Source organism: Heliangelus exortis, chromosome 7, assembly GCF_036169615.1.
Source record: "Heliangelus exortis chromosome 7, bHelExo1.hap1, whole genome shotgun sequence".
NCBI lineage: Eukaryota > Metazoa > Chordata > Aves > Apodiformes > Trochilidae > Heliangelus > Heliangelus exortis.
In genome coordinates, this window is record NC_092428.1 from 8,760,024 (window position 1) to 8,787,808 (window position 27,785).

Sequence of the window (27,785 nt, forward strand, 5' to 3'; positions counted from 1 at the left end):
AAAAACTTTTTCCAGCATCATTTCAAGTTTCTAAAGTAAATTTTGAAAGAAGAAAAATTAAAATCTCCTATGTTTGAGAAATAGAAAAAGAGGAAGAGAAAAGCATAAAGAAGTGTTGCCTCCTCTGTCTTTGACTTTTTATGTTTTCTCATCACTGGAAGAAAAAGATCACCAAACCACAAAAATTAGGCCTTGTTCTAATGCTAGCTCACAGCTGCAAGGGAATTTACATTTCCTGTGGCAGGTGTTAATCATGGTGACACTAAAGAGCAGTTCCACTTTGGTAACATAGTCAGGACTCAAATTATAAGGGATTATGTTTTCAAAGATGCATTGAAAACTCCAACCCAGTAATTATGTTTTCCAAAGTAGTCCATTTGTGCTGTGTTACTTCTGGAGACATTTTGCATTGCCTAAATGATGTGTTCTTTCCACGGATTCCTGCTGCCTAAGTTTCTGAAACAGAAGGAGAAAAAAATTTAAGTAGGTGGGTCAGGTGAAATAAAAGTTTGGAAGCTGGAAGTCTAAGACTTTATGTCCCAGGAGGTGGTGTAGTTTTATGTGGTGATCAATGTAGGATTGTCAGCTTCCTGTCTTGAGGGGGAAGAGAAATCCAAGGCTCAGGAAAAACCGGTCTCTAAAATGATGAACTAGCATCAGTTAAGTTAGCTAGTTTTGTTCCCAGGCACAAATACACAGGCAGTTTTTCACATCCCATGATGCAATAGCACCTTGGTATACGTAGTCTATAGATTGTTAAAATGAAAAGAATAATAGAAAGCTTGTCAGTGGGACTTTGTGGAGTTTGTTGGGAGCTAAAGAGGGTAACCAGGTTACTCAGTTCTCATTCAAGATACAGCTAGATGAAGTGTGACAGTGAGAAGAGAGTCAGGAACAGGGACACAAAGCCTGTATCTTGCCTTTTCACTTGAGAACAAGTCAAAACCTGTGAGCTAACCTCAGCTAGGAAATGCTGTCCCTTCATTGTGGCACCTCTGATGTTTCCCAGCATTTAATTTCTGCTTTCTCATATGCCTGTACCTTTTCCTTTCTGAGCATTTTGGTAATTTTTTCTCACTTACACCAAAGCTGGATTCAGATATAAGAGCTGCTCTTCCTGGTTGGGTAACAGGAGACAAACACCTGAGCAGCTGCTGTTCTTCTCTTTTAGAGCCCAGCTGGAGCAGGAGGGGGAAATGGCAGTGCTGGTCCTTCTATTTTCCATTTTACTGACTACAGTGCTTGTTCAGCAATGTTAGTGTAAAGAGAGGCAACCCACTAGGTAGCTTGTGAATCTGCATGGGACTGCTTTCTATGTTGAAACTGTGCCACCACACAAAATGAACTGAAGTATTATAACGAGCAGAGATTGTGAGAGTGAGTGAAGATACCAGGATGCTCTCTGTAGAGTGGCATTTTATGTGCTTCTCTGTGGGAGATAATAATATCTGTGGGAGGTAATAGTATAACACAACTATAGAGTTGTGTTTCTGCCTCACAGACTGATCAGTTTATACAAGCTAAACAAAACTTTCTTTGGCTAAAATGCAAAAAAAATCCTGGTAATGTAACTGCTGTTTACCTACAGTTACTTCAAAAATCCTTTCTTGACTGTTTAGTCACAAAATAAACAAAAAGGAATTTGTTTCCCTCAAGTTACATCACTTGAATTTCTATTAAGCTTCTTTTCAGTATAAATTAAAAATATCCCTTTTTCAAAAAGATGACAGTGTCCTGCCCAGTGGGCCAAAGAAATGGCAACATGCTCATTTGGCCTGCAGTGAGGGAATCAGCATTGTGAGAGCTTCTTCTAAGAATAAAGGAAAACAAAAAAGTTGTACAGGGATTGGAGTTGTATCCTTTAGAATGTAATTAATGAATTAAATGAGAATGTTTTGTTATAATTTCTTAAAGAGTGGTTGGATCAGAACAACTTGAAGAACAGGAACAATCCATCAGTGACCTCACTATATTGACCTAAGGACATGGCAAGATAAACAGAAGCTGAGAGCTGCTTGAATAGTCTTCTGCATCGCTGAACCCAACATAAAGCCTCTTAAGGGCAGGAAGCTGAAGGTAACAGATCTGAGTATCACCAGCAGGGGGGATTGTCTCCTTCAGCAGCAGTGCAGTGCAAGAGGCAGACAAAAGCGATTCCATTATTTATGCTTTATTTGGTACATACAATGCATTTTAATCTGCCTACCAGAAATCAGGCCAGATTGAGTCGTAAGTGTTGTGAGCTTGCATGCCTGAATTGTTCATAATGTCAGAGTGAGTCTTTTCTTGCTGCTTCTGGCAATCTGATTTGCAATCCAAAGGGCTTTGTAGTGTTAACATAAGTACATTGAATAGGTTTTGACTAATTCAGTCTCAGTTGAAAGTGACTGTGTATGTAATGGGATATTTCTGAGAAGAAGCCTCTTCTACTGTGCTCTTCTGAGTACAAGGTTTGTTTGAATGCTACCATACTCTTTGTTGGATATCATAGCCATGCCTTTGAAGGACTGATCTAATAAAATCTAGTGTGGGGGATAGGAAGCTTGTTAAAAGTGAAAAAAAACCCAACTTCTTTACACAACCCAGAGATCTCTCTCCAAAGAGAGATCAGACTTTCAACCTCAGTTCTGTACACAGTGGGAAAGAAGCAGCAATTAAAGCTTTTTTAATTCTTGTAGCTGTCAAGTGTCAAAAATCATAGGCAACATTAATGCTTTCTGCAGTGGAGGCAGATGCAGAAATAGTTCATCACACTGATTAGTTTTTGGGTTTTTTTTTTCTTTTGCAAAAAGGGATGAATTTACTGATTGCTATAGGTGAGACAAGTGCATTCCTGACTTGCTGTATGATCTCAGGCAAGTCACTAATTCTTGGTCCTTCTGTTCCTTCTATATGCTCTTTGTTTTGCCTATGTTGACTGAAAGCATCTCAGGACAGAATCTGTCTCTCTGCCTTGTGTAATGCCAGGCTCAATAAGGCTCTGCTTTACTTGAGCCCTGTAGATCCTGATGAAACATAGACAATTAGCAACACTGACTTTGAACAGGAAGTCATAGCCTGTCCTGAATTTGTACTGCTTTTCCTTATCTGCTTATTAATACTGTCTTGGAACACAGGAGACTAGGAATCCTTGCAAACATTATAAATGTTCAAAATATTTGCACAGTTGTGGTGGTAGATTTGCACAGAAGGAGGTGGATTGTGAGTGGTTTGATTGAATTTGGTTGACAATCAGATTAGCTTTACTGATACCTGTATGCCTCAATAGCACCCACAGCCTAGGAGAGGTTTAGTAAAAATCGAAGAACTCCCTGCCTTAAGCAGATGCTCATGACTATATATAAAATTTAAGCCTTGACGGAGAGGAACTTGAAAATATAGTAATATTTAGGCTGTAAAAGAAACCAACAAATTAAAATAGGTTTAATGTTGAAGCACAATGTAAATCTTCAATTTTTTCCTTTTTTGCCTTTTGTTTTTTATTATCACAATAGCACCTGAGAGTCCCAGTCAGGTTAAAGAGCAAGGCAGTGTACAAACCCTGCCACAAAAGGACTGTTGTTCCCCCCAAAAGTAGCTGATCTCAGAGTGCAGTGAGAAGAACAAGTTGTTTAAATGATGGCTGGTCTGACTACATGTTATAACCTTTTCCTCTTCAGAAGTTCTTGTCATCTCAGTTCTGCAAGTTGATCTATTTTTATAATCTTTTGGGGTTTGAATTTTTTTAACACACTAGAGTCAGTCTGCATTCTTTAGAAATTAGATGAAAAATCAAGGTGGGTGGAACTCTGGTAGAGACATGTGGCTAAGTATCCAGGGAATGGAATCCTCTTAACCACGATCACCAGCAGAATACACAGCTAATGAACATGCTCTGATCTCAGCAGTGTGGAAAAGTGCAGTCAGAAATTCCTTCTCACTGCTTTAGTGCAAACTGTGATGCAGAGCACCTGCAAAGATAGTCACTACTGAAATTACTCTGGCTTTTATCTTTTTTTTTAAAGCTAAAAAAAGTCCCACCAGAATTGTTTTAATTAACAGAGTGACTGATGTCATCATAGAAAGGCATATTTAAGTGCTGGTAGAGTATATACAGTTTGATTTATCACATTTCTGGTGTACAAGGTGCTATTAATGTAGATAATGGTTTTAACCACTGATGCAACATGAAGATTGTGGTGTGTGTTGGAGAATCATGAACCTGAACAGTGTCAAGAGACAGTTAGATGCTGTTTTACTTGGCAATCCAAATTCACTAGAGCTAGCTAACAGGAAGTGATGTGGACAGCAGCACATCTGAGATGTTGCCATTCTTTGTGGGAGTGTCACTTGGAATTCACACCTGTGTCCTTGCAGTCATCTTTTTTTTTTTTTTTTTTTTCTTTCTTCCTAAATGCATGAACATAATTGAAACTTCTGACAAATTATGAGAAAAGATGGATGGTGCAAATTCTGGCTTGGTGGTATGAAATAAAAGTACAATGGAGATCTACAGGTGCATTTCTCTTTGGATTTTGGTACTGTTCAGGCAGGTACAATACACTGACTGCCTTGCGAGGATGGGCAATTCTGGGTCTGTGCAGAGGTGGCTCAAGGCAAATTTAGTCAGCGAGAGAGTTGAGACAGCTTCAAGGTTGTGCAGCAGCTGAGTAGGTGTTTTCAGTTTTGGACTTTAATTTTTAATTACATCCTTTTTATTTTTTCAGTTTAACCCTACTGTGAAACATGATTAAGGCAGTACTAAAGGTTTTCCACACCAACAATTTCACCTTCAAAAGCATTTGCAGCTGTGACCTCAGGCATGGTCCCTGTGTTTCACTTTTTTCTCGTCTACTGACATAAGGAGGAATTCATGTTCACTTTTCATAAACTGCATAATGCTAGAGTATATCCTGACTCTCTGTGTGCAGTCTCTCTGCCTGCAGTCTGTCTGCTTGATCTGCCAACCCTGAATTTTAACTTACCCACCTGATTTTAAAAGGGGCAGGTATTAGATTTTTCTCTAAAATGAACTGCTGTATTAATTACTTTCTCTTCCAAGGGCCACAAATGGAAATGAAGGGCTCAGTCCCTGAATTATGTGGCAGGCACTTCTAGTGATGCATATGATATTCTTAGCTTTGTTGGGGTGTCACATCAGCCAGCAGCAAATGCAGAGGAAAGGCTCAACATATACCAAGCAAGAGGGATTCCCTTCAGTCTGAGGTTCATGTCCTTGTTTAGGAGTTAGATTTGGAATCTGCTTGTCCTGGATGTCATCAGAGTATATATTGAAAACATGGACACAGTTGTCCAGAAAATCTGAAAGGATTGCTAGCCAGCTCATTTTTCTTACAGATTTCATCTGGCTTTGATGTGCTGCAAATACACCTATATGGTGTATCTCCAGGCTGTCTAGTTTAATGCTTAGCACCAGGTCCTTCACAGCCTTCCAGTCAAGGGCTTCAGTTATGTATTAATGGCACAGACCTTTGTGCAGGTTCAAAGCAGAAACATTGGTATACACTGGAGTAGGGAATATTGTACCTCAGCATGTTAGATATAGCCATTGGCCCCAGTCTGGCAATTACTTCAGTCTGTTTGTAATTTTAAGCACAGAAGTAATTCCAGACAGTCAGGCTTGGGTTTAAATGCATTGCTGACTGGCAGCTAACCTGATGGAATAAACACCCTCTGGTTAACCAGAGAGGCTAAGCAATCTGTATGCATGACAGTGCAACCTAACTAATTGGCAAAAATTTTACACAAACTTTTATAAACGGGCACTTATTCCACAAAATTCAGAAGTTTACAGAGCCTAAATAGGGCAATACAGAATAAGAACTGAAAGACATGTTAGTGATGGGATTGGTTTTGTACCAGCATTTGGAAAGAAATACAAAAACTTCTCGAACAAGTTGAACTAGAACATGAAGCCACATCAGCTCCATGCTGTACGTGAGATAAATATTGTTTAGAGCTGTAAATAAGAAGATATAGCAGCTTAAATCTTCAGAGAGAAGGACTGTTTAGGACATTTTTAGGTAAGAAAAGTGAATTTAAATCTGTGGTGCTATTCCCTGTCCTGATTTTTTTTTAAATGTATCCTTCACTTTACTGCACCCTAACGTAGGTGAATGAAGGAGTTTCTCCTTTCCCCTGAGCAGTGATGGATCTTTTTTTTTTTTTTTTGTACTCACTTGTAGGAGGAAATTTCTTCAGACCATTTACCACTTCAACCCTGTCTGTGGAAGAATCAATAGGGAAAGGGTGCTGCCTTTGCCCTTCCATTTTAACCACATCTTTCTTTTAAAGAGCACATTGTGCAGCCTGGTCCAGGTCAAAATGGAAGAATGGCAAAAGCAACAATGGACTTGCTACATTTTGGCTGCTTACCAGTCCAGTGTGGCGGGTAAATTTTCTTACTATGTCATTTTTGTATTTGACTCTACTCTTTCCAAAACTGTCATTGCCCACACCACTGAGGGGTTGGAACACAAGCCCTATGTAGCAAGAGTCATGTTTGGGGATAGGTTTTCCAAAGCATGAACCATACGTGCCACTGCTATACATACATGCCAAATCCTTTCTTACCTCCTTCTGGCATATTCCAACATATTCTCCTCTGGGGCAAGTTTTCTCACAGTTGCCAAAATAACATTTCTTTTGCCTCCTGCTTAAGTTTTTATGATTAGCAACTCTCTGGGATGGGTGTGTAATTACTAAAGTCATTGGCCGATGAGTACAGGCAGCTCCTAATTTCCTGGAGTACTGCCTGGGCCTTTCAGTTGTCTGTAACTACAGACAGGAGCTTCTGGCTAGAAAAGCACCTTGTAGCCTTGGACACCACTCTCCCCACTACCTCCAAGCTGACTTTCACATCTTCAGCTCTTCATCCAGGCAGTGGGAAAAGTCATAAGTATCTGGGGAGTTCTGTCAGATGTCGCTAGTGTCTCGTTTGCCAGACAATCCACAGCTGTTCCAAGGTGTGGCCCAAATATTGCCATACAAACCAGCAAGAAGCAGGGTGCAATTTATGAGAGGCTTTCACAGCTTAAGTAGAATAAACAGAAGCATGTATGTATGTGGGTTGCATGATATGATCCCTCACAGCCTGGTAGTGCTGTCTCCTTTCCTGAGCTGTGCAATCCTGCAGTAAGGCTTCTGGTTATACTAAGGAGAGAGGATTATCTGAGAAGTGTGTGTAAGGGTCTAGAGCATGGCTGGGACTGGGGTCAGAGGGAGAGGTGAAACTGAGAGAGACCTGATACCAGTCACCTTCTGGCACCTCAGAAGGGCTATTGTGTTCTTCAGAACCAGAGAGAAGTAGTGTCTATATTGATTGCCTTGTCCCACTACCAGGATGAGGTTATAACAGGTAAATGGCTTGGTAATAAGAGGAGTTGCAGAAGGTCCCCAAAAGTCCAAGCAGGTGGTACAGCTGGTGATGACAGGCTTAGTCTGTGGGAACAGTATGTGTGCTGGAGATAGCAAGGGAGAGCTCTTTTTAGCAGGAGCTGGGCAGACTTACAGTCACATGGTCACCAGCCCAGCTGTACAGCCTGAGCTTTAGGAAGCTGAGAGGACAACCTTTTCAGAACTTGCATATTGCAGCTGTGTGACTCTGCACCACAGTGACTCCCTTCCTTGGGGCTAGTGGGTTGTTCTTATGGCCCTTTTTACTACAAGAATCACAAACTGGAGGACAGTACCCCCTCCTCTTGCCCCTCCCACTCCCACAGCCTGCCAAATTTCTAATCTGACAAGGTATTTGGAAATGGCACAGGAACTGGGCAAAGATTCAGTCTGAGTATTTGATATGAAGTGTTCACTTCTGGCTAATGCTATTTATGTTACATCCCTCCTTCAGAGCATGATTTAAGACGACTGTCTGATAAAAAGGCACTGCTGCTTGCTGACTCTGCATTAGCTCCTGCAGCATTTTGAATGCAGCTTAATTCCCCTGTGAAAAGAACTGACGCAACCAATCCCCATGAACTCTTCACACTTGACAGAAACACAAGTGAAGAGGTTGATCCATAATAATTAGAAAATCGGGATCAAAAGCAGGCAGGCTTAGCTGAAACTGTTTTGCACAGAGGGAATACTGCAGCTTATAATATACGATTTAATTACTAAAGAACATAATTTCTGCAAGTGAATGCAGTTTCCAGAGTGGAAAAGCTGAAAATATAGCTCTAAATTCTACTCAAGTTAGGTTATGAGAGCATGAGTTTGAATAGTATTTAAAAATGCAAAAGGAGAATCTCATGTAATGTTTTTCTATTCCTAGTGTTACTCCTTAGTGGAAAGGTGATTGTCAGCTTCATATGTCATTCAGAAGAAATAAATCATGAACAAGACAGAAATGGTGTTCTTTAAAATCCTTTTGCAAACAGAAGTTGTTGCCCCACTTTAGAGGAGCAGCAAGGCATCTTCAGATTGTGGCTGCAGTTTCTCTGTGGAAGGCAAACTGAGCTGTTTTCTATGAATGGTCATTTTTTGTTATGTCTCAGTGTTAACAAAAGGCTAAACTGAAGGAGAGATTCATCCTCCTTCATGCTTTGCTGCTTTTCCTTTTAGTTTATTCACTCGCACTTTGTACAGTGGAGTCCAGACTCGTAGGATGGATGGGAATTTAAGTTTGTTTATTCTTTTTTGGTTTTTTAAGAAATATATATTCTGTGTGAATAATCTGAAAAATCCAGATGAATCCACATATCTTAGCTTTTCTTTTTTTTCTCATAAAACACCCAGCTTCACTGAGGGTTAGCTATCAACAGCCATTACACAGCATTTTGTTAGATACAAGACTTGCTGAGTTATATAGTGGTGTAAAAATTTGAAGACTTAGTAAATAATAACTCCTCATGACTAGGGTTTTGGGGGTTTTTGTCTTCTGTCTAGATAGTCTTTTTTTTAGGGCAGTGATTCATGTACTATTACTGAAGGAATTGAAGTACTGAAATTTCCTGATACCTTAGGGATTTTTGAGGAACAGAACATTACCAAATTGCTGACTGATCACTGTGAAAATATGTCCCAGAATCATAACTGTGAGATTTTACTTTGTTTTAATCAGAAGGAGAGACCAGTTCAGTTTTTCATATTTGTATCCTATGTGCTATGGGGGTAGTGCTTTCATTACATGGCCATAAAGTAATGGTAATTCTCAGATTCTAAACTCATCATTTGAGATCACTCTAGACATTCTAGAACATTCTAGCTCTGAATTTGCTTATTATCCTTTTTAAGGTTATGTTTGTGCGGTTTGCATTGGTCTCATATTTTACCTGACAGGATGGAGGCTCTTCAGCACTTTACTGTGATTTTCACATGTGGCAGGTCTTCTTTTTAGTGCTTGTTGGAGTATAGTATTTCTGCTGTGGTCAAGCAGCAATATTTAGCATCTTTGAATGGAGCAATGTAAGCACATTTCAACATATAAAACATTCTCGACTGAGAAGAGGAAGAAAGGGCCAAGGTCACCCACACCCACACCCACCATCTCCCACCTGCCCCTGAATAAAATAGGTAGATATTTATCAATATTTGTGTCAGCCATTTGAACATGTCCTGAAGTGCTTCATCTACACAGTTTTTAAATGCTTCCAGAGATGGTGATTCCACCACTTCCCTCGGCAGCCCATTCTCATGTATAACTACTCTCTCAGTAAAGAAATTCTTCCTCATCTCTAGTTCAAACCTACCCTGGTGCAACTTCAGGCCATTCCATCTAGTCCTAATATTATTTACTTGAGAGAGGAGGCCAGCACCTACCTCACTACCACCTCTTTTCAGGTTGTTGTAGAAAGTGGTAAGTCCTCTTGTCAGCCTTCTCTTCTCCAAACTAAACATTCCCAGTTCCCTCAGCCTCTCCTTACTCTTTGGGTTTGTTCTTCAGACCTTTCACTGACTTGGTTGCCCTTCCCTCCAGCAGCTAAACCTTTCACTATTCCAGCTCACCTCATCTCACCTTTGCAGGTGCACTTGCAGGTCATTACATTGGATTGAGTGAGTTCATTGGTGGATAGAAAGTAACGATTTGGCATTTCCGAAACTAGAACATAGATAGTCTGTAACATAAGAAAGTAACCAGAGTAACATTAATGCTTTGTCTAGAGTTGGGGTGAATGAGGACTGAGTCAAACCTGAAACATTTTCTGGTAAAGTGGTATCCCACTGAAGTGTGTAAGACAGAACTTTGAATTTGAATTAGTGAGAACAATATTCCATCTCTCATCTTTTATGCATCCTTTTGGCCTTTGATATTGCATATCATTTTGATTAGCAAGTGATTTCTCATTGATGTGTTTAGCATACAAGGAGCTTGTTATATAGAGGAACTATGTTGGTTGTGTTCTTGCAACCTATGCAGCAAGTTCTAAAGTGGGGAATATGCTTTTAACCATTTTGCTTAATGGTTGAGACTTTTGTCATTGCAAGCAGCAGCTGAAGGGATTAAAATGTGCATATTCAGTTTTAAAACTGTTCTGAGCTGTGAAAAATTATACAACAGGCAGTGATCAGGGAAAAAAAATAAGCCCAACAAATAACCTACAATATGTGTTATGTTAACACTGTCTTTTAAGTGAGAATATAATTGCCTTCTAGAGTAAGTTATAACCACACTAATTTTTACACTTTACAAATAACTGGTGTTGTCAGAATCCTCCCCATTGTGCAATGTCATCTTAGTGACATTACAGTCAGTGCCCTGTGACAGGTTAAACCTTGTGGAAACAGAGAAATGTTACCATGGCTTTTAATCCATTAATAAACTCGTGAATATTTTTGAAACTGGAGCAAAGCCCAAAGCGTGCAAGTCTGGTTAGAAGCAAGAAAAGTAGAGACAGAATGCATAGCAGAACATTTCTGGTGTGTGTGTATGCTGTTATGTGGGTTTTGATTGCAACAATATGCACAATACAGTGAGAGGGATTAGCTACGTTATGAACAATATTTTACCCATCTCTTAGAATTTCCTGTGTCTTTTATTTGACTTAGACCCTGCTCTGTATTCTGACAATGAGATTAGAAGCAATTTTTTGTAACTTTGAAGGGCAAAAATCTTGGAGGAAAGATGAGATCATGAGTTGCATCTTTGCCGTGATTTTTGGCAGTATCTTGCAGACTTATTTTGCAGATTGATTGTGTGGGCTCTATATCTCTTTCAAACTTTTATTTCACTGGGTCTGTAGTACATGTTTAAGCTGGCAAAAAAATCAAGAGGGTGTATCAGAGAGCAGTGTCTTGTTACATGTAATTTTATGAACAACCATCTTTGATTAATTTTTAATTTAGGTAATGCATATACTGTTATGAATATTTTTCTTCACTTGATAGAGACCAAAATATGTGTCACAAGAGTTAGAAAAGCTGCTATAACCATGACGATAAACATTTATTCCTTGTTCTATGGTGCAGGAAATTTGGAAAAAAAAAAAAAAATTAAAATCCCAAGTGTTTTGACCAGCTGGGCTATTGGATAGAGAAGGAGAAACACATCTTTATGTTCTTTATGTGAAACTTTGACTGATAAATATGTTTGTAAGGTCTTTCTGTGTTTGGGCCTGCAGGTAAAAAAAAAAAAAAAAAATCAACAGGGAAATAACCTTGAGAATCTAAGTAGATCACTGAGCAGTTAAAAAATATTAAGATACAAGCAGTTTTATATATTCCTGTTTATAAAAACATAGGCCCAAACAATGTTAGGCAGCAGCTCAAAGGGGATTTTAGGAAGTTGGTAGCAAATAAATGTTACTCAGAAGTAGTAAATGATACCTGATTTTACTGATTTAGCCCCAAGTGTCTATCATCCTAGTGAAGTAATTTTGGGGATTGCCACACTGGGAGCCTACTGTGCTATGAATTAATGTTATGAGTTCGGTCCAAATTATTGCCAATGGCCTACTGTATGACTTTATACTTGCTGACATTTTATTTCTCCTTCTAGAACAAGAAAAGGGGGAGATTTCTGAACTTTTATCATGTTTTCTTCTAAGTACAGTTTGTCACCCCTAGATAAACTCTGCAAAAACTTGCTTGCCTGTGGGGAAAATCCTCATTTGAGCAGGCGTAGTTTGTGTGTACATCTGGTGAATGCAGCTTTGCCTCATATTCAAAGTAGAATTGTGTGGTGTAAAGGTTTTGCAAGTAGGTAGTAACATTTTTATGAAAACAGGTTAAATATCTTGCTTGTTTTAAAACCGGGTTTCTGGTTGATCCTGAGCAGCAAGAATGTTGCAGTTCTCCCATGTGCTCATGCTGTTTAGCTTCTGCTAAACATGAGGAAAACAGGTTATAGCATTTAAGAAGAAAGTTTTTTGCTTTTCTGTGGATCTCTGTGAGGGAGTGAAATGTTGCTTTGGTGCCTTGAGGATGAAAATGTTTAGCTTAAAGTGTGTCTGAATAGGTTAATACACAGGCTTTGATAGTCATATAGGTAGCTATTTTAGTTCAGTTTAAGCCTAGTAAAAATAACACATGCAAATCAGAAGCAAAGGGGGCCATGCAGCCTTTTGTACTTAGTGCATTGGTTTAAATTATATTAGTGCAACCAATTTTTAAATGCAAGCAATGGCAAAGTTAAATGCTGCTGTCAGTTGGACAAGGACACTTGTATCTGTATCTTTCAAGTGGTATGGTTTACTGTATCATTAATCCAGTAATGGAATGATTTGGGATTAGAAGTTCTAGAGAGACTGCACTTCTTCTCATAGTTGTTCTCTGTAATAGAGGACAGGAGTAAACCCAAGCCAGTTTTTGTCTAGATGGACACAGAACTTTGTATGGAGAGCAGCTACAATAAGCAGTTTAACACACTATAACAGGTGTTGGAAGGTTTTTATAAGAACTCCTTTCTCAAATTTAACTCTGAAGAAACCAGAAGCCTATGAGTGTTCATAATTTATTTTTTTTTTTAAATACTAGAATTCCTGTCTCTCTTGTAATCCTAAGTAGTTTCTGTTTAAGTTGAACACGTACATTAAGTAAGCCTTTGGTCTTCACTTGCTCTGACATAGCAGAATTAACTTTTTTTTTTTTTCAAGGAATCATTCTGTGGAATTCCAAAGAGCTGCGTTGCTGAGGTTTAATTACCTGCTGTTCCTAAAACAAAAACCACCAGAAAAGAGTGCAGTGCTTTTTTTCTTTTTAAACTGCAGATATTGTTAAACTGCTACTAGAAAGTGCAACAGAAGTTAGCCACCAATTTTTGTTAAATTCAGAGAAAGTAATTCAACAGTCCCTTTTATCAAGGTACTTGATACTGCATTCAGTGGGGAAAACTACATTCTCAGAAATATTGCCATGGTATATAATTTTGTGTTTACCTTTGGCTTAGCATAATAAACACCTTATCAAGGCTGACTTTTCCATGGCAGAGAGAAAACTCGAGTGGAGCATATACTTGTATTATAGAATGGATAGAAAAGATAGTTTGTGTGCATGTAAGGCATGTATTTGCTTAATTTTATCCAAGAAAAGGTGGAGGAGAGGGTTGTGGCTAGTTGACATTCCCACAATGCATATCCCAGAACTTCCTTAGCATGTGCAAAGGATGACAAATATCAGTACTTCATACAACTATATTTAATAAGTTATTACAGAAAAAAATAAAGTCCAAACTACAAAGTTTAAGCAGTTGTAAGCGATAGCAGCATTGAGCTCCATGTTTAGTCACAGTACTGCAGTTCCATACAAGCATTAGTCCAAGCCAAAAAGGAAGAAGCCTTGTTAGAATTACTAGCAAAAACAATCTAAGAGAACATGTAATAAAAGATACAGTACATTTAAAATTAGTTGAAAAACAAGTACAGAGATCTTAGCTGTGAATGCTCTAAAAGTTATGATGTCCATTATTTTGACAGTAAAATTACAAATATCTAATACTTTATACCCCAACAGAACTACATCCAGGAAAAAAAAAAAAAAAAGGAGCCAAAATTACCTCTTGTTAGGACCCCGGTTTTCTACTAAGTGCTAAACTTTTTCTCAGGTAAATTTGAGTGTGTCAGAATTGTGTGACCATTGTAATTTCTGACCAGCTACCCATTTGGGGTATAGAGTAGTCACTAACATGGATATAAAATACTCTGTGGTATGATAGAACACTATAGCAGCAGAGATTGAGAAGTTTGGTTTTAAAAAAAAAGAAAAAGGGTTTTAGCTGACATCATACAAATTAGCATAAAAGCAACTACATACAAGCCAGATTAAACAAAAGAGACATTTCTACAAATTTGTGACTAGTCTTTCACTCATACCTTGCAAGTAGAGATGTCACAATACTGAAATATTAACATGGGAGCTTTTCCCAGTTAAGCGCCTTTTTTTTTTTTCTTTTTTTCTTTTTTTTTTCCTTTTTTTCTTTTTTTTTCTTTTTTACTATTCTAACAGATAGTGAAATCAGCAAAGTTATTTGCTAACTGCGTATTTGCAATACAATTTGTTTTAGTCCATGCCTTGCTAGCAGGCTATAAAATACAAGCATGTAGGCGGAAGTATAAGCATAAACTTTGTACCACTTAGCAGGAATTTTTTTATTCCATCTTCATTCTTTAATCTCGTTTGCAATTTGCATACATTCCAACCAGTAGTACCTAATTTGAGTCTAAATTTTACTTCACTATTTGATCTAGTCTATACATTACTTACAGAACTGAACACACAGAGGATACACAGTAGACCAACTCTGGACACGTTTCTTTCCCCAAGTTAGAGATGAGCCACTCTAACACTCTAGCATACATTGGTCTAAAAGGTCATCAATAACTTGTTGAAGTAATTGTTCTGTCTAGAGAAAGTCATTGTATGCCCTGTTTACGCAACACCAGTTTTAGTCTGGATTGTTCTAGGTGCCAGAACAGAGTTACTGGCTTCAGGAAGGGGTTTCTTCTGGCTGCATAGGGAAACAAAGGTGATGTAAATGGAGGTGAAGTGAAAGGTGTTTTCAGACTGGCACTTGATACTGCCAATACAAAAGAAAAAAAGGATAAAGACACAAGAGAGGCAGAGAAGAACAGAGAACGACAAAAGCTGAACAGATGTTCAGACGTGGTGGCAATATGAGTTACTGCATTGCTACCAGGAAATGGACATACAATATTTCACATTAACTCGGCAGCTACCAACACCGTGTGGTAACCTCTTTAGAAAATTGTGTGGGTATCTACAATCTACTCCATGCTGCCACTGATAAACGTGTGCAGGAAGGAAGTTGTGCAGGAAAGGGTTAATTTAATTAAATAAATAACACGGTGGCAAAATACAATGAAGAATATATATTTTAGGAAGTTCAATCTAAAAGAAAGTTTGAGTTCATTATGAGAAAAGTAATGGAGCAATATGCTGAATGGGCAGGGTCAAAAACCCATTGTTTCAATAGATTTAGTTCCTTATAACGGCAATAGTATTTTCATCAGCACTGGTGGTGTATAAATCTAGACAGTGAACTGGTACTGTGACATCCCTATTATCTCCCTAAATCATTTTGATAAAGGAAAAGGCTTTTCAAAATATCACATTTTTTTCTGCTTCATTCCGTCATTTTATTGCCCAATTCTTTGTTACAATTTTCCAATCACTTTACATATCAACCATTTTCATCATTGCCACACTATTGTAAACCACATCAGCAAGTTAATACATAAAGCTTTGCATTTCAAAAAACTAGACACTTTAGTAACAATATTACAAAGATTTTTAGCTTCAAAAATAACTGAAAATGAAAAAAATAAACTTTTAAAGAATTAGCATCATAAAATTAATTTATTCCAAGTAAAAATACAAAATAATATTAATGACATTGACCAGATATGAAAGTCTCTCCCAGAAACAACTATATTAATGGTTGAGAAAGCACTCCTTAAAGAAAATAAGAAATAAAAATGAAAAATATGTAAATATGTTTAATTTTTTTCTTAGCAAAAAATCTTTCTAAAAATAACAATGAAAATTTGTCTCAGTACAAAGGCTACATTACTATTGAAAAAATACCAGCATGAAGAAAAGGTACATATTTGACAGTAGAAAAATGATTTTAGTGAATCACAATGTCTAAAGTCTGCAATGAAAATAAATCTGCAATAAAGATTTATGCCTTTTTTCTTTTCATTTTTCTTTTTTTTTTATACAAACAGTACAAACAGTATTGCACATAACAACAAATAGTCGAGGTTAGGTTAGCCTTCAAAAAAATCGACTAGTTCAAGTCTCACATCAGAAAAGGCCACAATAGGACCTGTTGTACCCAGGGGCTTCTTAGTCAAGTTGCAGTTCAGAACTCCATATTTTAAAAAATAACTTTTTTTGAAGGACCCTCTTTTAATATAACATATTAACAACTCAGGGGCACATTCATTTACAAAACAAAAGGGAGCATGTTATAATTTAATAAACTAAAAAAAGTTCTCTTTAAAAAAAAATACAAACAGAAGAACTCTCACAATTCTGGTCAGTCGTGCGTAATCACACTTGATTATAAATATACAAATTAAGGGAAAATAGTTTTTCACCTTCTATTCACAACTTTCAGCACCAAATGGAATTTGTGTTTACACCTGTTCTTTATGATGATTTTAGTTTAGATTTAATCCAACATTATGCTATATTGTTCATTTTTCAGCCTCTCTCTCTCTCTCTCTCTTTCGGGGTATTTTTTTGACATGAAAGAGGGGTATTTCTTCAAAAAGGTTTACTTCTTTCACATAATTAGGTAGATTTCTGTAGGTTAGCTATGATCTTTAATATTACAGTTATAAAGCTCTAACTTCTTCATTTTCAAAAAAACTCAAATAAGCATGAAAAAAATAAAGTTACCCATCTGTTAAATCATTTTTCTTGCAGAATTAAATTAATATATATTTTTCTGAATAAACTTACTTAGAAAATATCATTTTCTTTCCTATATTTCAAAATTGAGGTATTGCAAAAGATCATGTCAGTCAGAAAGCATGCCTTTTTCTTTAAAAAAAATCATCAGCCGACTGTTGAAAACTGTCTAGATACAAAAAGTAGTGCATAACAAAATGTCTTGTACAGATGAAAAAAAACAGAAAAGACACCTGGGCTGGGAAAAGCAATATCACAAAACCACCCAGAAGTAACTTCAAAAGTGATAATTATAATAAGCATTTTAAACCAGTAAAAAACTATTTTTTCTTATTTTTTCTTTTTTTTTTTCTTTTTTTTTTTCCAAAAACAGAAAAAATCCTTTCAAAGCCAATACTTGCAACTAAACATTGGGAAAAGCAACTTACTAAATTAGACACAAATAAGGACATCACAACAAAGAAAACCCAGAACATTTAAATCTACTATGCGGTGTCATATCCAGTCAGATTGTCCCCAGAACTGCAAAAACAAAGGAGGAAAAAGAAAAAATAGTGTACACATTCTCACAATCATTAGTATACCAAGTGTGTTTATATTGATATTCTATCTGCAGCCCCGTAGTTCATGCTAAAAAAATGTCCACTGTGTTAGCAGATCTTAATTGTATTCAAGCTTCACAGGATACATCCAGGGATTAGAGAGATAACGCCACACCCACAGAGCAGACATCTGATGTTACTGTTATATGCAGACATTTCTTTAGCACCACTTTTTTTCCTAACTTTCTTAAATGTGCCTACTTTGTTAGCTTGACAGACTATCTAATTGGTAGTGTATGTACTCTAGCATGAGCTCTTTGGTTTTCTGGGCAAGGTCTGCAGCTACGTAAATGATGCAAGCATTAGGAGAGAGATTGTTACTAAGAGCTCATTTCTGTTTATGTACCTGTTATGAACTGTCAAAAATATGTTAATGTTGGATACAGAGGCTTTAACAGTTAAGTTTGATCACAGTACTAGACATAATCACTTTACTATATAAAATAAATTGCACGATATATAACAGAGCACCGCAAAGTACTTCATCTACTATCCACAAATTTGTTTTAAGAATATTCTACAGCTAGTTTTTTATATTTGTTGTAATATAGGTCATTCTGTAATGGGCTGATCCTAATTTCAGAAGCATTACATGTACTGAGGCATGCCTTCCTCCAGTCAGTAATCAATTTCTTTGTTACTGAGTGTTTTTTAGCCTACATAGATTCATAATTTGTGCATCGTGGGCAAGTTTTATATTAGACATATATAAAATTTATTGCATGCAGCAACCTGATTAAGTAAACATGCAGTCAAAAAATATTGACCTTCCTTGGAAGCTTTTCTGTATGCTATACTGATCTCCTTTCAGCAGCCATCACTATTTTAATCACATATTCATTTTTTTAATTGATACCCTCGCCTGAATAGAGTATTATGGTATTAGTAATACCATTTTAATAGCAGCAAAAGCTATTGCAGCATACATTTACATAACACTAAAGGACCTAACAAAACAAAACAAACAAACAAAAACCCCTCAGCAAAACAAAAGAAAAAAGTCTGATCCAGCTTATGAGGTATCATCCTTACAAGTCGAAATGGAGAGCAACTAAAGGCTTATTTTCTTTAAGGGTTATTATTACTCTAAATGACCCAAACTAATGATTGCTGAGTATCTGTTTAAGTTTTTGCTACATCTGCCACCTACTTGTGAATATTACCTTTGGTAAGTCATCTGCTAGGGGCAAGTCTAAATTTCTGAAAATAAGTGCATGCTCCAGTTTAAATAAAAATAATAATTATAATAAAAAAATCTTCATCATATACACATCAACCCAGTGAAGGCTGATGAGAATGGCAGTCTACATAATGTCACTAGTGACAAGTCTTGTGTAGGAAATTAAGGTACCAAGCAGATGTTTGTGTGAATCAAAGTGCAAAATCAGTACAGTTACACTCTGCCGGTTTGTATTATACTGGACACTGGGTTCAGTAATGTGACTGTAAATAATAACAATAATAATAAAAAGACCCATATCTTCATTAAAGTCGAGGACGAATGCACAGATTTCCAGAACACTAAGCCCTGAGGCAGCACTCTCTTTTCACTCAATTTTATCTACTCCAGTACTTGCTGCTGGGTGAGGCCTGGGGTTCAGCTCCAGCGGAATGGGACGTGGCGGGGCCGGTCACCTCCCTCCTTTACCAGTGGTTTGTGGAACTCTCGCCCAGCACGAGAGTGTATGCTTGCCCAGCAGTATTCACAGTAATACTGCAAACAGGTAACATTGGCACAAAAGAATGGAGCAAATTTTCCACCACAGCGAGTGCCCTGGCATTCGTCACACATCTGATCATCCAGCACATATGGCTTCACTTCCACCTGCACCAGGAAGAGGATAAATAAGTGTAAGAAGATTACATAGTTCAGCTAAGTACAAAGAGAAGGAACAGTATTTTTAATTCTTTTGACTCTATTGAAGATTTTCAGCTGTGTCTGGAGAAACGCAGAGGTTGGCAGTTAGATTTTTCATACCAACAGCTTTACGTGTCACAACATTTCAAGGGTGTGATTTAATAACTCCTCAGCATTCCTTGGAAAAGTTAGGTATGTAAAATGACTAAGATGGAAATACAGTAAAAACAGCATCTCTGAGAATTTTGCTGTTGTCTAAGAAACCTCCAGGAATGTGAATACAGTTCTTACAGGGCGAGGGCGCATGAAAGCAGCATTTAGTTAACAAATGGTTAAGAATAAACTTAAATTTCTAAACTTCAGAGGTATGGTGAGTTTCAGATTTTTTTTTCTAGAGTTTTGTTTGTTTCTTGCTTTGTTTTTGTTTTGTTTTGGTGAACTGCAGAGTGCAGGACTAGACTAATAAATGAAGATTCAAATTAATCAAGATTAAATGTATTAAATACTGCCTTATGCTGGTGAAAAAATTGCTGTCTAGAGATTTTTAGCTCTAGACATGTGGTAAGATTTCACAGTTGTTCCAACTATGGCTTTGCCATCAATTACAAATAGGTTGGAGAGCTGCTAACTTTTATTTTGGACTCAGCTGCAGACATCTTAAGACCAGAATTATTTTTGGTTTGTGTCAAACACAGCAGTATTTTGATGCACAACCAGGTATTTGCAATACTATTAATACAGAGGTTGCCAACAACATGTAACTTCTCTGCTGTAAGTTTGCTTGTAAGAATCAAGCTTATGCATTTAAATTGAGTGATTATTCGTTCTGAAGAAATCAGCAGTTTATGAATGTTTAATTCTTCTGGCTTTATGATGCTATTTATAGTGTGGTTTAAGTACAGTCAATTATATTAAAAGATATAGAAAAAAATGAAAGATACATATTTTTATTAAAATAATTTGCTGTAACTGCACAAGAGCTAAGTCTGGTAAAATTTATGTATTGCAAGGCAAACCTGACTCCAATAACTATGCTTAAGTATATACAGTATCAAAGAAATGTGATATTGAGTTGAGAATCAAGAAGCTTATATAGAAAAAAGCTTTATGCTGGATTTTAATTTAGATTATGCTAATCACATTTCAACACGTTACTCATTTGAAGTAGTGATACAGTGACATATTTCTTGCCTGTACAACACTTATAACTGCCAATTTCTTATTTTTTAAAACTACATTGTACTAGTAGTGTTGCATCTGAGATGCCCTTTCATTAAAACTAGAAGCATCATGTAAAATAAGAGACCATCTCAAATGAAATTGGAAGTGGGGAGGCCCAGTGTCCAGCACATCTCTTGATTCCCACCTACTCACATGTCCAAAGCATGAATTGTGGAGGTCTGAAATAGGTTCTCTCTCCACTTCTCTTCTTGCTTGCTTACTAATGAAATAATTTTCATAATGTATGCTGTACGATCAAGGGATTTCAATCTATTAGATTTTAAAGCTAACAATTAAGCACTGATTAAGAGACTTCAGACTTCTTCAAACTCACAGATAAACCTATTCTTAAAAACAGATAAAGATAAATCAGTAAACTTAAATTAGCAATCAACCAACTGGGAAAAGTACTGATGGATGGAAAAAAACACCATTTGTGGCTCTATCCTAAAGCTTATGAAAAAAACCCGAAGTTTTTAAGCATGGCTGATATATAAGTCTCAAAGGTTTAAACACTGTGATTAAGACTCCAAATTAATCTTCTTAGTTTCTTTGTCATTTTTTTGAGAATTCAATGGACAAGAAATATTTAGGAGCAGCCTTGACTTAGTTAAAATCATGAGGTATAGTAGCACCATAGAAAAATAGCCTGGGGACTTAAAACTCCACCACCTGATCTAAACTGACAAGAAGTTCAATAGATGTGTTTTAAATGAGAAAGTTAACATAGCCTGGACTTTGCAGCAGGTGCTTTTATACATATACAGCACATAACTGACATACCCAACACCTGCCAACCTAACTTCTTAAGAAACTATTTACATTAGACTAAGTAGAAAACAATCCACCCCTACTGTAAAAATACACAGCAGCAGTGCATGCTGTATGTTCTTTCAAATAATTCTAAATGCTGAGTTCTCAAAAACATGGATGGAAGATGAAAGGTCTAAAGGAAAAAAATAAATCTTAGCAATTAATGTTTTCTTTCAATGTCTTCAACTCAGATTTCTGTAAATACCTGAACTTTATACTTGAAAAGCCCTTTAGAAACCAGGATTTCACATAGACTGAACTCATTTTTCCTCCTGTCAACCAAGCAACTAGTATTGGCTTGTGTTTTTTGTATAATAATTCTCAATAATTTTGAGGTCAGCATTGCCTATGATACTTTTGATAAACCTGTGTTTTAGGAACTTCAAAGCCTAGACATACATACATTGTTGAGAGAAAACATTGCCTAACAGTAGAAATGCTGCAAGCTACACGTAGCAACTATCTAAGAGTGGTTAGTGCATAATGACCCAACATCTGAAGGAGGAGAAAGAAGCTGGGAAATTCTACATTGTTTGTCCTTCAGTATTCAAAGCAAAACCAAGAACAAGTGGGCTTACAACCAACTGTTTTCTGGGTTTAGTGCTAAATGGTTGTTTAACATTTTTTCACTCTGCTTTAGCTGCTTTAAAAAGCGTGTAAATAATTTTAAAATGTCATCTGAAGAACAGAGGTTACAGTTTTCTCCAACACAATATTACTATAAGGATATTTTTCATTTCCGTGCAGTTTTCTGAGTAACAGCCATTCTGTTCCACTTACCCGTTTATCAATGTCATTATGTTGGAGCTGGACAAAGCGAGCACTGATAGCAGCAATATAGCTTTGCTGGTTGGAGAAAGCCACTCTGCCAGCACCTTTTGGATACTTCAGCTCTGGGTCTGTATCAATACCAGCATAGCAGACACCTCCATATAAACGGTCCATGATCATTGCCAATTCAACTGCAAGAAGTCAATGTTAAAGATCATATATGAAGAACATTATCTTATATATTAATATAAGAATCTTATTAAGAATAGCATTGTGTCTGGCTTGTTGCAATAAAATTGCACTGTTTGCCTAAACATATTTGTCTTACAAAGTCTAAAATAGCAAACTCAGTTTTGGATTTACCAGATTCCAGCAACCCTACCTGAATTACAGTAAAAAATTAAGGCAAAACCCAGCATCTGTAAAAAGAAACATGGTGTGATGGAAGTGTGAATGCAGAGTTACATCTTTAAAGTAGGTATCAGATCAACTGGTTTGGAATTTACCATACTGTAAGTGAAAACTGTGGTATTTGGGATTAGGTACTTTGGATCTTCCCCGCCTCCAGACAGGCTTGTTAATGCTACTTTATATACAAGATCACTTAGACATATTCCTGTATGTAGAATCTGGTATTTTACTGTAAGCACTAAGGTTGAAAAGACATAAAGGAAGTCTTTTACATTTGAAATAAAAGTATTTGATACATCAGAGTTACTACAGTTAAAGCAAGCCTACATTTTGGGTGCAACTTACATTTACGACAAACGTCTGACTCATTCTATAAAACCAGGTAATGCTCTTGCTCTAAAACAGCATAACAGAGTGACAAGCAGATTCTTCTGCTATCTAATGGTTTGGCATCACCATTTGGCTAATAATCTCAGAAAGTGACAGTGTGGAATAAACAACAGGAACACTTAAAAACATTTACAATAGTACTTAAAAAAAGTTACTCTTCGCAATAAACAAGGAATATCTAGAATTCCAGGGCAAGGCAACCACGTAGTCTTCAGACCTCTAAAGAAGAAATTCTATATCATATTTTAAAGCTGCAAACAAGAAAAACTGGAAACTGTCTGCTTTGGAGAGTTAATAACTTTAAGGCATTAGTTTTCAAATTTAATGCATATTTCAAATGCAATCTATGACAGCCAAATGGCATACAGTTCTATAAAAGCTATAGTTAGAAACAAGGTAATGTTTAACTGTTACTGTTTACACATAATTACTGTCTTACAATTATGCCTTATTTTAAGATGGTGAGGAAAGTGGAAGGTGCCAAGAAACCTGGTCTGTAAGAAATATTCCTGTCAGCAATGGCTGGGGGACCTTGTGTACAATGTCCCAAAAGAATTAGGATTAGGAGATAATATGAAGCAAAGAGCTGAATTTTTAAGTGGGCTACAAAGTGTCTGCCAAAGGAAAGTGAGAGCTACCAAGAAACATGACCCAATCTTTCTTCCAGATACTGACTGAGGAGCCTTGTCTACTAAAGCCCTGGAAGCTAAACCCTGGATTAGGGTTCAGAGGGTGAAAAATAGAAACCACGCAGCTGACTTGAAGTGAGGTTGAAGAGGGACTATTAAACAGAAGTGAGGGCTGCAAAAAGACCTAACTAGGACAAATGTTTCAACTTGCCCATGGCTTCATGATCTTGCAACTGGCTCATAAAAAATATAAGGGTTAGGAATAAAGAAAAGTGTCAAGCTGCAGTTGGAGGCAGTGTCCCCTCCTCTTGAGGGCTGCAATGAGATCTGGGCAGGGATAAATCTTTCCTTTGGCCAAAGGCTAAGGAATCTTGACTATGGCTCCACAAATACAAGTGAAGAAAAAGACTGAGAAAAAGCTACATCAGGAGCTGATAAGTTGTCTCCAGAACAGAAGGCTTCTGAAAAGCCTTCTGAGAAAGGTGAGAAATTTTTTCTGGAAAATGCCGAGAGGACTTGTCTGTAGATCAGTGGGAAAAAATGGGTTATTTCTGAGAAAAAGGGAAACAGTAATCATAGAACTGCAGTTGGAACTGATCTGGAAAAGGACTGGGACAACTCTGTCATTCAGTCAAAGGAAAGAGGAAATTTCTGCATCTCAGCAAGCAAATCATGGTTAGGATTAAGACAGTATGCATTCTGTAAAATCAGCCAACTTCCAAGACATTATGCAAACTTAGAGAAAACTGTTTCTACTGAAAATATCTATTATTAACTCATTTAAAAGATAAAGAAAGTGTTTTGTAGTTAGGGAAAAGCTCAGAAAATGAGCGATGATCTTTGGAAAAGACAAGGGTATATTTTCTGCTCTTTTACTATATATCTCCTCTTCTCTGCTTAATCTGGAACACCCTACTACATGCCCTATATTTTCCTTCCACTCACCAGCTCGGAGGGGCCGTGGAACTCCTCCAACAAAGATAGTTTTTCTTGGATCCAAAGGCTGAGACCCATCCATCACAAAGTCACTGTCACTTAGGTTCCAAGGTCGAATTTGCACCTGTTTTAAGGATTGCTTTTAGCAGAGGAACTTGACAATTCAATTCAAATTAAGATGCAACTTCCAAATCTTTCTAAAACTAAAACATGATTTTAACTTAGCAAAAGCAGTAAATCAATGGTATAAGCACCAAAACAAATTGAGAACATAGATTATCCAAGTATTTGAAAGAAGGTGGACAATTCATTTATCACCTCTAGAGGCCAGGCTTGAGTTAAATTTCATCATAGCAAACTGCTACCTCATTAATTCCCTGCCCATAATCGCCATTAAAATAAATCTGTGTCAGGACTTCCAGAACATGTATCTGCAATTACAGTTGCTGTTCAGACTTCTGGCTTCCCTGAAATTACATACAGTGACCCACAAATTTAAAAAAAAACAATAGGAGTGGAGATAAAATTAATTTTTGTGCTCCAAAAAGAGTTTTTATAACGTGTGAGTGCTTACTTCTGTTAAGCAGCAAGGAACACCATAAGAAATCTATAGATTACAAAGAAATAAAACCCTTCACAGAAGTTATCTGGATAAACCTGTTCATCCATTTATTGGTCCTACAAAACATGTAAGCACACTCACTGTGCTTTTTATCTAATCATATTTATGTGTAGTTTTCATCAAATCTGTATATATCCATATACAGTCACCAAAGAGAGTAGCATTAAAGAATGTTAGGGATGTGAACAACAGAAACAGGTTACTATATACCATATATTCTGCTACAGTTGCCTGCATTACTCCTTTTAAACCTGCAGCTTATATAAGATAAATTAATATAAATTATAAATTCATTAGCTATTGCATGCAGAAAAAATTATTAAGAAACCTAATAAAGCACAGGGAATATTTGAAGTTACCTGGACTTTAATTTGGGGCTGTCAAGTTTCTTTGATTGCATGAGGCTTTTTTTTTTTCCAAATAATACAGGGGGGAAAATTATAATCTGATTGCTTTACTGCTAACATTGTAAAAGGATGCATATTCCTGTGAGATACCAGAAGCACTAAATCTAAAAGCTAATTGAACATGGCATATATCAGGAAGAAACAAATGTTGATACCATGTTATGCTGATACTGAAAGTCAATTCAACGTCTCAGCAAGGACAGCAACAGGAAATAGTCAAGTCAATAAAAAATCAATTATTTCTTTATTAACTGAACAGGTGTAACAGTAAACAGGTTAGCAACCAGAATAAGTATCATGGCATAAGCTACTTACTGGTTTATCCTTGATTGTGGGACTTGACACACACAGGTAAAGTTTCCCATCTTCTTCCAGACAGGCATCTATCAGAGCTTGTACAGAGCTTTCTTCCTGGAACAGCAGAAAGGCATAACCTTGGAAAGGACAAAGGCATGAAAAAGAAAAATAAACAAAAAACCAATACATTAATTTATGAAACATTTTTTAAATCAAGAAAACAGAAGTGAATGAGGCACACAGATTACAAATAACTCTTAAGGCTGTAAGGCAATTTGATACATTAAATTCACCGAAAAAATCATTCCTTCATACAGTATCAATTTCAGAATGGAGTGTTTGCTGCATATGATTATCTCTATTGCATTAATTAATGCTTTTGAGCAGTGAGAATATAGGCTCTTATCAAACAACTCTATCTGAGCTATTTGACAGTGGTATCTGCTGGTATCAGTAAATATCAACTTACAGTGGAGGCACCAAGTTTCTGGTTACTATATACAATTAATAAATATTCAAAGAAAAGATTAAAAAAGTGGAGAGGTAAAAATAAATAGATTCCTGTGCTCACTTACTTACTATGAAAAATCCTGCTCACCTAAAAGTGATTAGCATGAGCAAAAAAGAATGGCATGCATTTTCTTGCAAGACCTGCTATTACTTAAATTTAAATAAAGCAGTTGAAAAAAAAAAATCACTCCAAATGATTGAGAAATTTAGGACTTTATATTAGCCAGTAAAACTAAGTGTGTGTGGCATTCAGTCTGCATCTGAGTGAAGCTGGCAAGAAAGCTTTATGTCTTAATGTTAAAATTCAATGAAGATTTGACCTGGACAGTCCACACTTTTTCTACCTATGAAGTCAAACTAATACAGCACACACTACGCTAAGCAAAACATCTAAAGACTGCCTGCTAGACATGAATATAGCTGCACAGTGAAGAGGACTTTCTATCAAGCACGCGTTACTCTTTTCCCCATAATCAGTCCAACTCAGTTTTCCCCCTGAATGTGAACACTTTGTCTTTGATTTTTATAATTTGGCACTTACAGACATACAGTCTCTTTTCAGAAAATCTGCAGCAATTAGAGGCAGCTGGAGTTTACGCAGGGACTGTTGGACTTTCTCTGTCTATAATTCCTGACAAACTAAGCAGCAACACAATGATAAAATGTATTTAAATTATGACAACATTTGATAATAGCTTTACACATTCTATTTGCTATCAAATAGATAGGGTAGTGACTTACCCTAATTTTGCACTGAGTATTGAGTGAATATTTGGAATGTCCTTTTTAGATAAATACCACAACACTGATTTATAAAAACTTTTTAGATACTGAAAAAGTGTTTTCCTCTGCAGATCTATTATGTACCTAATTACCTCTTGCCTTACTATCTTTAGTTCTGAGTGACTTCTCAAAGAACATTCAGTTCTATGTAGATGTTTGTTTTCAAAGGCCAACAGAAGTTTGCATTAGAAGGTAGTAACAGCCCAGAACACATCCAGAAAGATTGATTTGCAGAAGAAAACAGAGTATTTTAATCAAAAGTCTTGCTAACAAAAAAGAAAATTGTATACTTAGAGTTAAAGATACCAGTCCTGATAGGAAAGTGAAATATTTCTCAAGTAAAAAAATAGGTATTGTGTCTTGCAGATGTAATTCTCTTAAAACAGTTCCCTAAAGATATAAACACACTTCAACATTTTAGTTTTGGACTTCACAAAACTACGTACATCGAATATATAAAAATATAAAAAATAATTAGCATCCAATCACTATCAGTTTAGCTTCATGTATTTTCCATCCATGCACTTGTTTTATCTTCTCCATGCCTTCCAAGTACATTCAGTGATCAGAGTAAAAACTATATACAAACTAAAGTATCTCTGGTATTTTTTTTAGCCTTAAAAAATACCTGATACATCCCAAAAATGCATTATTCTAGTGCTGCTCGTTAGGAAGCGTCACAAAGTCAGGCATTAAGATCTATATGCTTTTGTTTCACTAAAT

The 27,785-nt window shown here is 36.6% G+C and overlaps 1 protein-coding gene and 1 long non-coding RNA gene across 20 annotated transcripts in view; one reads left to right on the plus strand and one right to left on the minus strand.

Moving 5' to 3' along the window:
• LOC139798266 (uncharacterized) overlaps positions 1-27,785 on the plus strand; it is a 34,411-nt gene that overhangs the window by 1,753 nt on the left and 4,873 nt on the right. Inside the window, exon 2 of the long non-coding RNA XR_011726776.1 lies at positions 1,915-2,076. This is a non-coding gene — a long non-coding RNA (uncharacterized lncRNA). The remainder of the gene's footprint in view (positions 1-1,914; positions 2,077-27,785) is intronic.
• CPEB3 (cytoplasmic polyadenylation element binding protein 3) overlaps positions 15,506-27,785 on the minus strand; it is an 81,026-nt gene continuing 68,746 nt past the window's right edge. For all 19 annotated transcript variants that reach the window (XM_071748647.1, XM_071748639.1, XM_071748654.1 and 16 more), the window contains 4 exons: positions 25,788-25,906; positions 24,453-24,567; positions 22,087-22,268; positions 15,506-19,239 (listed from right to left, as the gene is read on the minus strand). In XM_071748647.1, the coding sequence (XP_071604748.1) occupies positions 19,012-19,239; positions 22,087-22,268; positions 24,453-24,567; positions 25,788-25,906 (644 nt within the window). In that variant the 3' untranslated portion in view covers positions 15,506-19,011. The remainder of the gene's footprint in view (positions 19,240-22,086; positions 22,269-24,452; positions 24,568-25,787; positions 25,907-27,785) is intronic.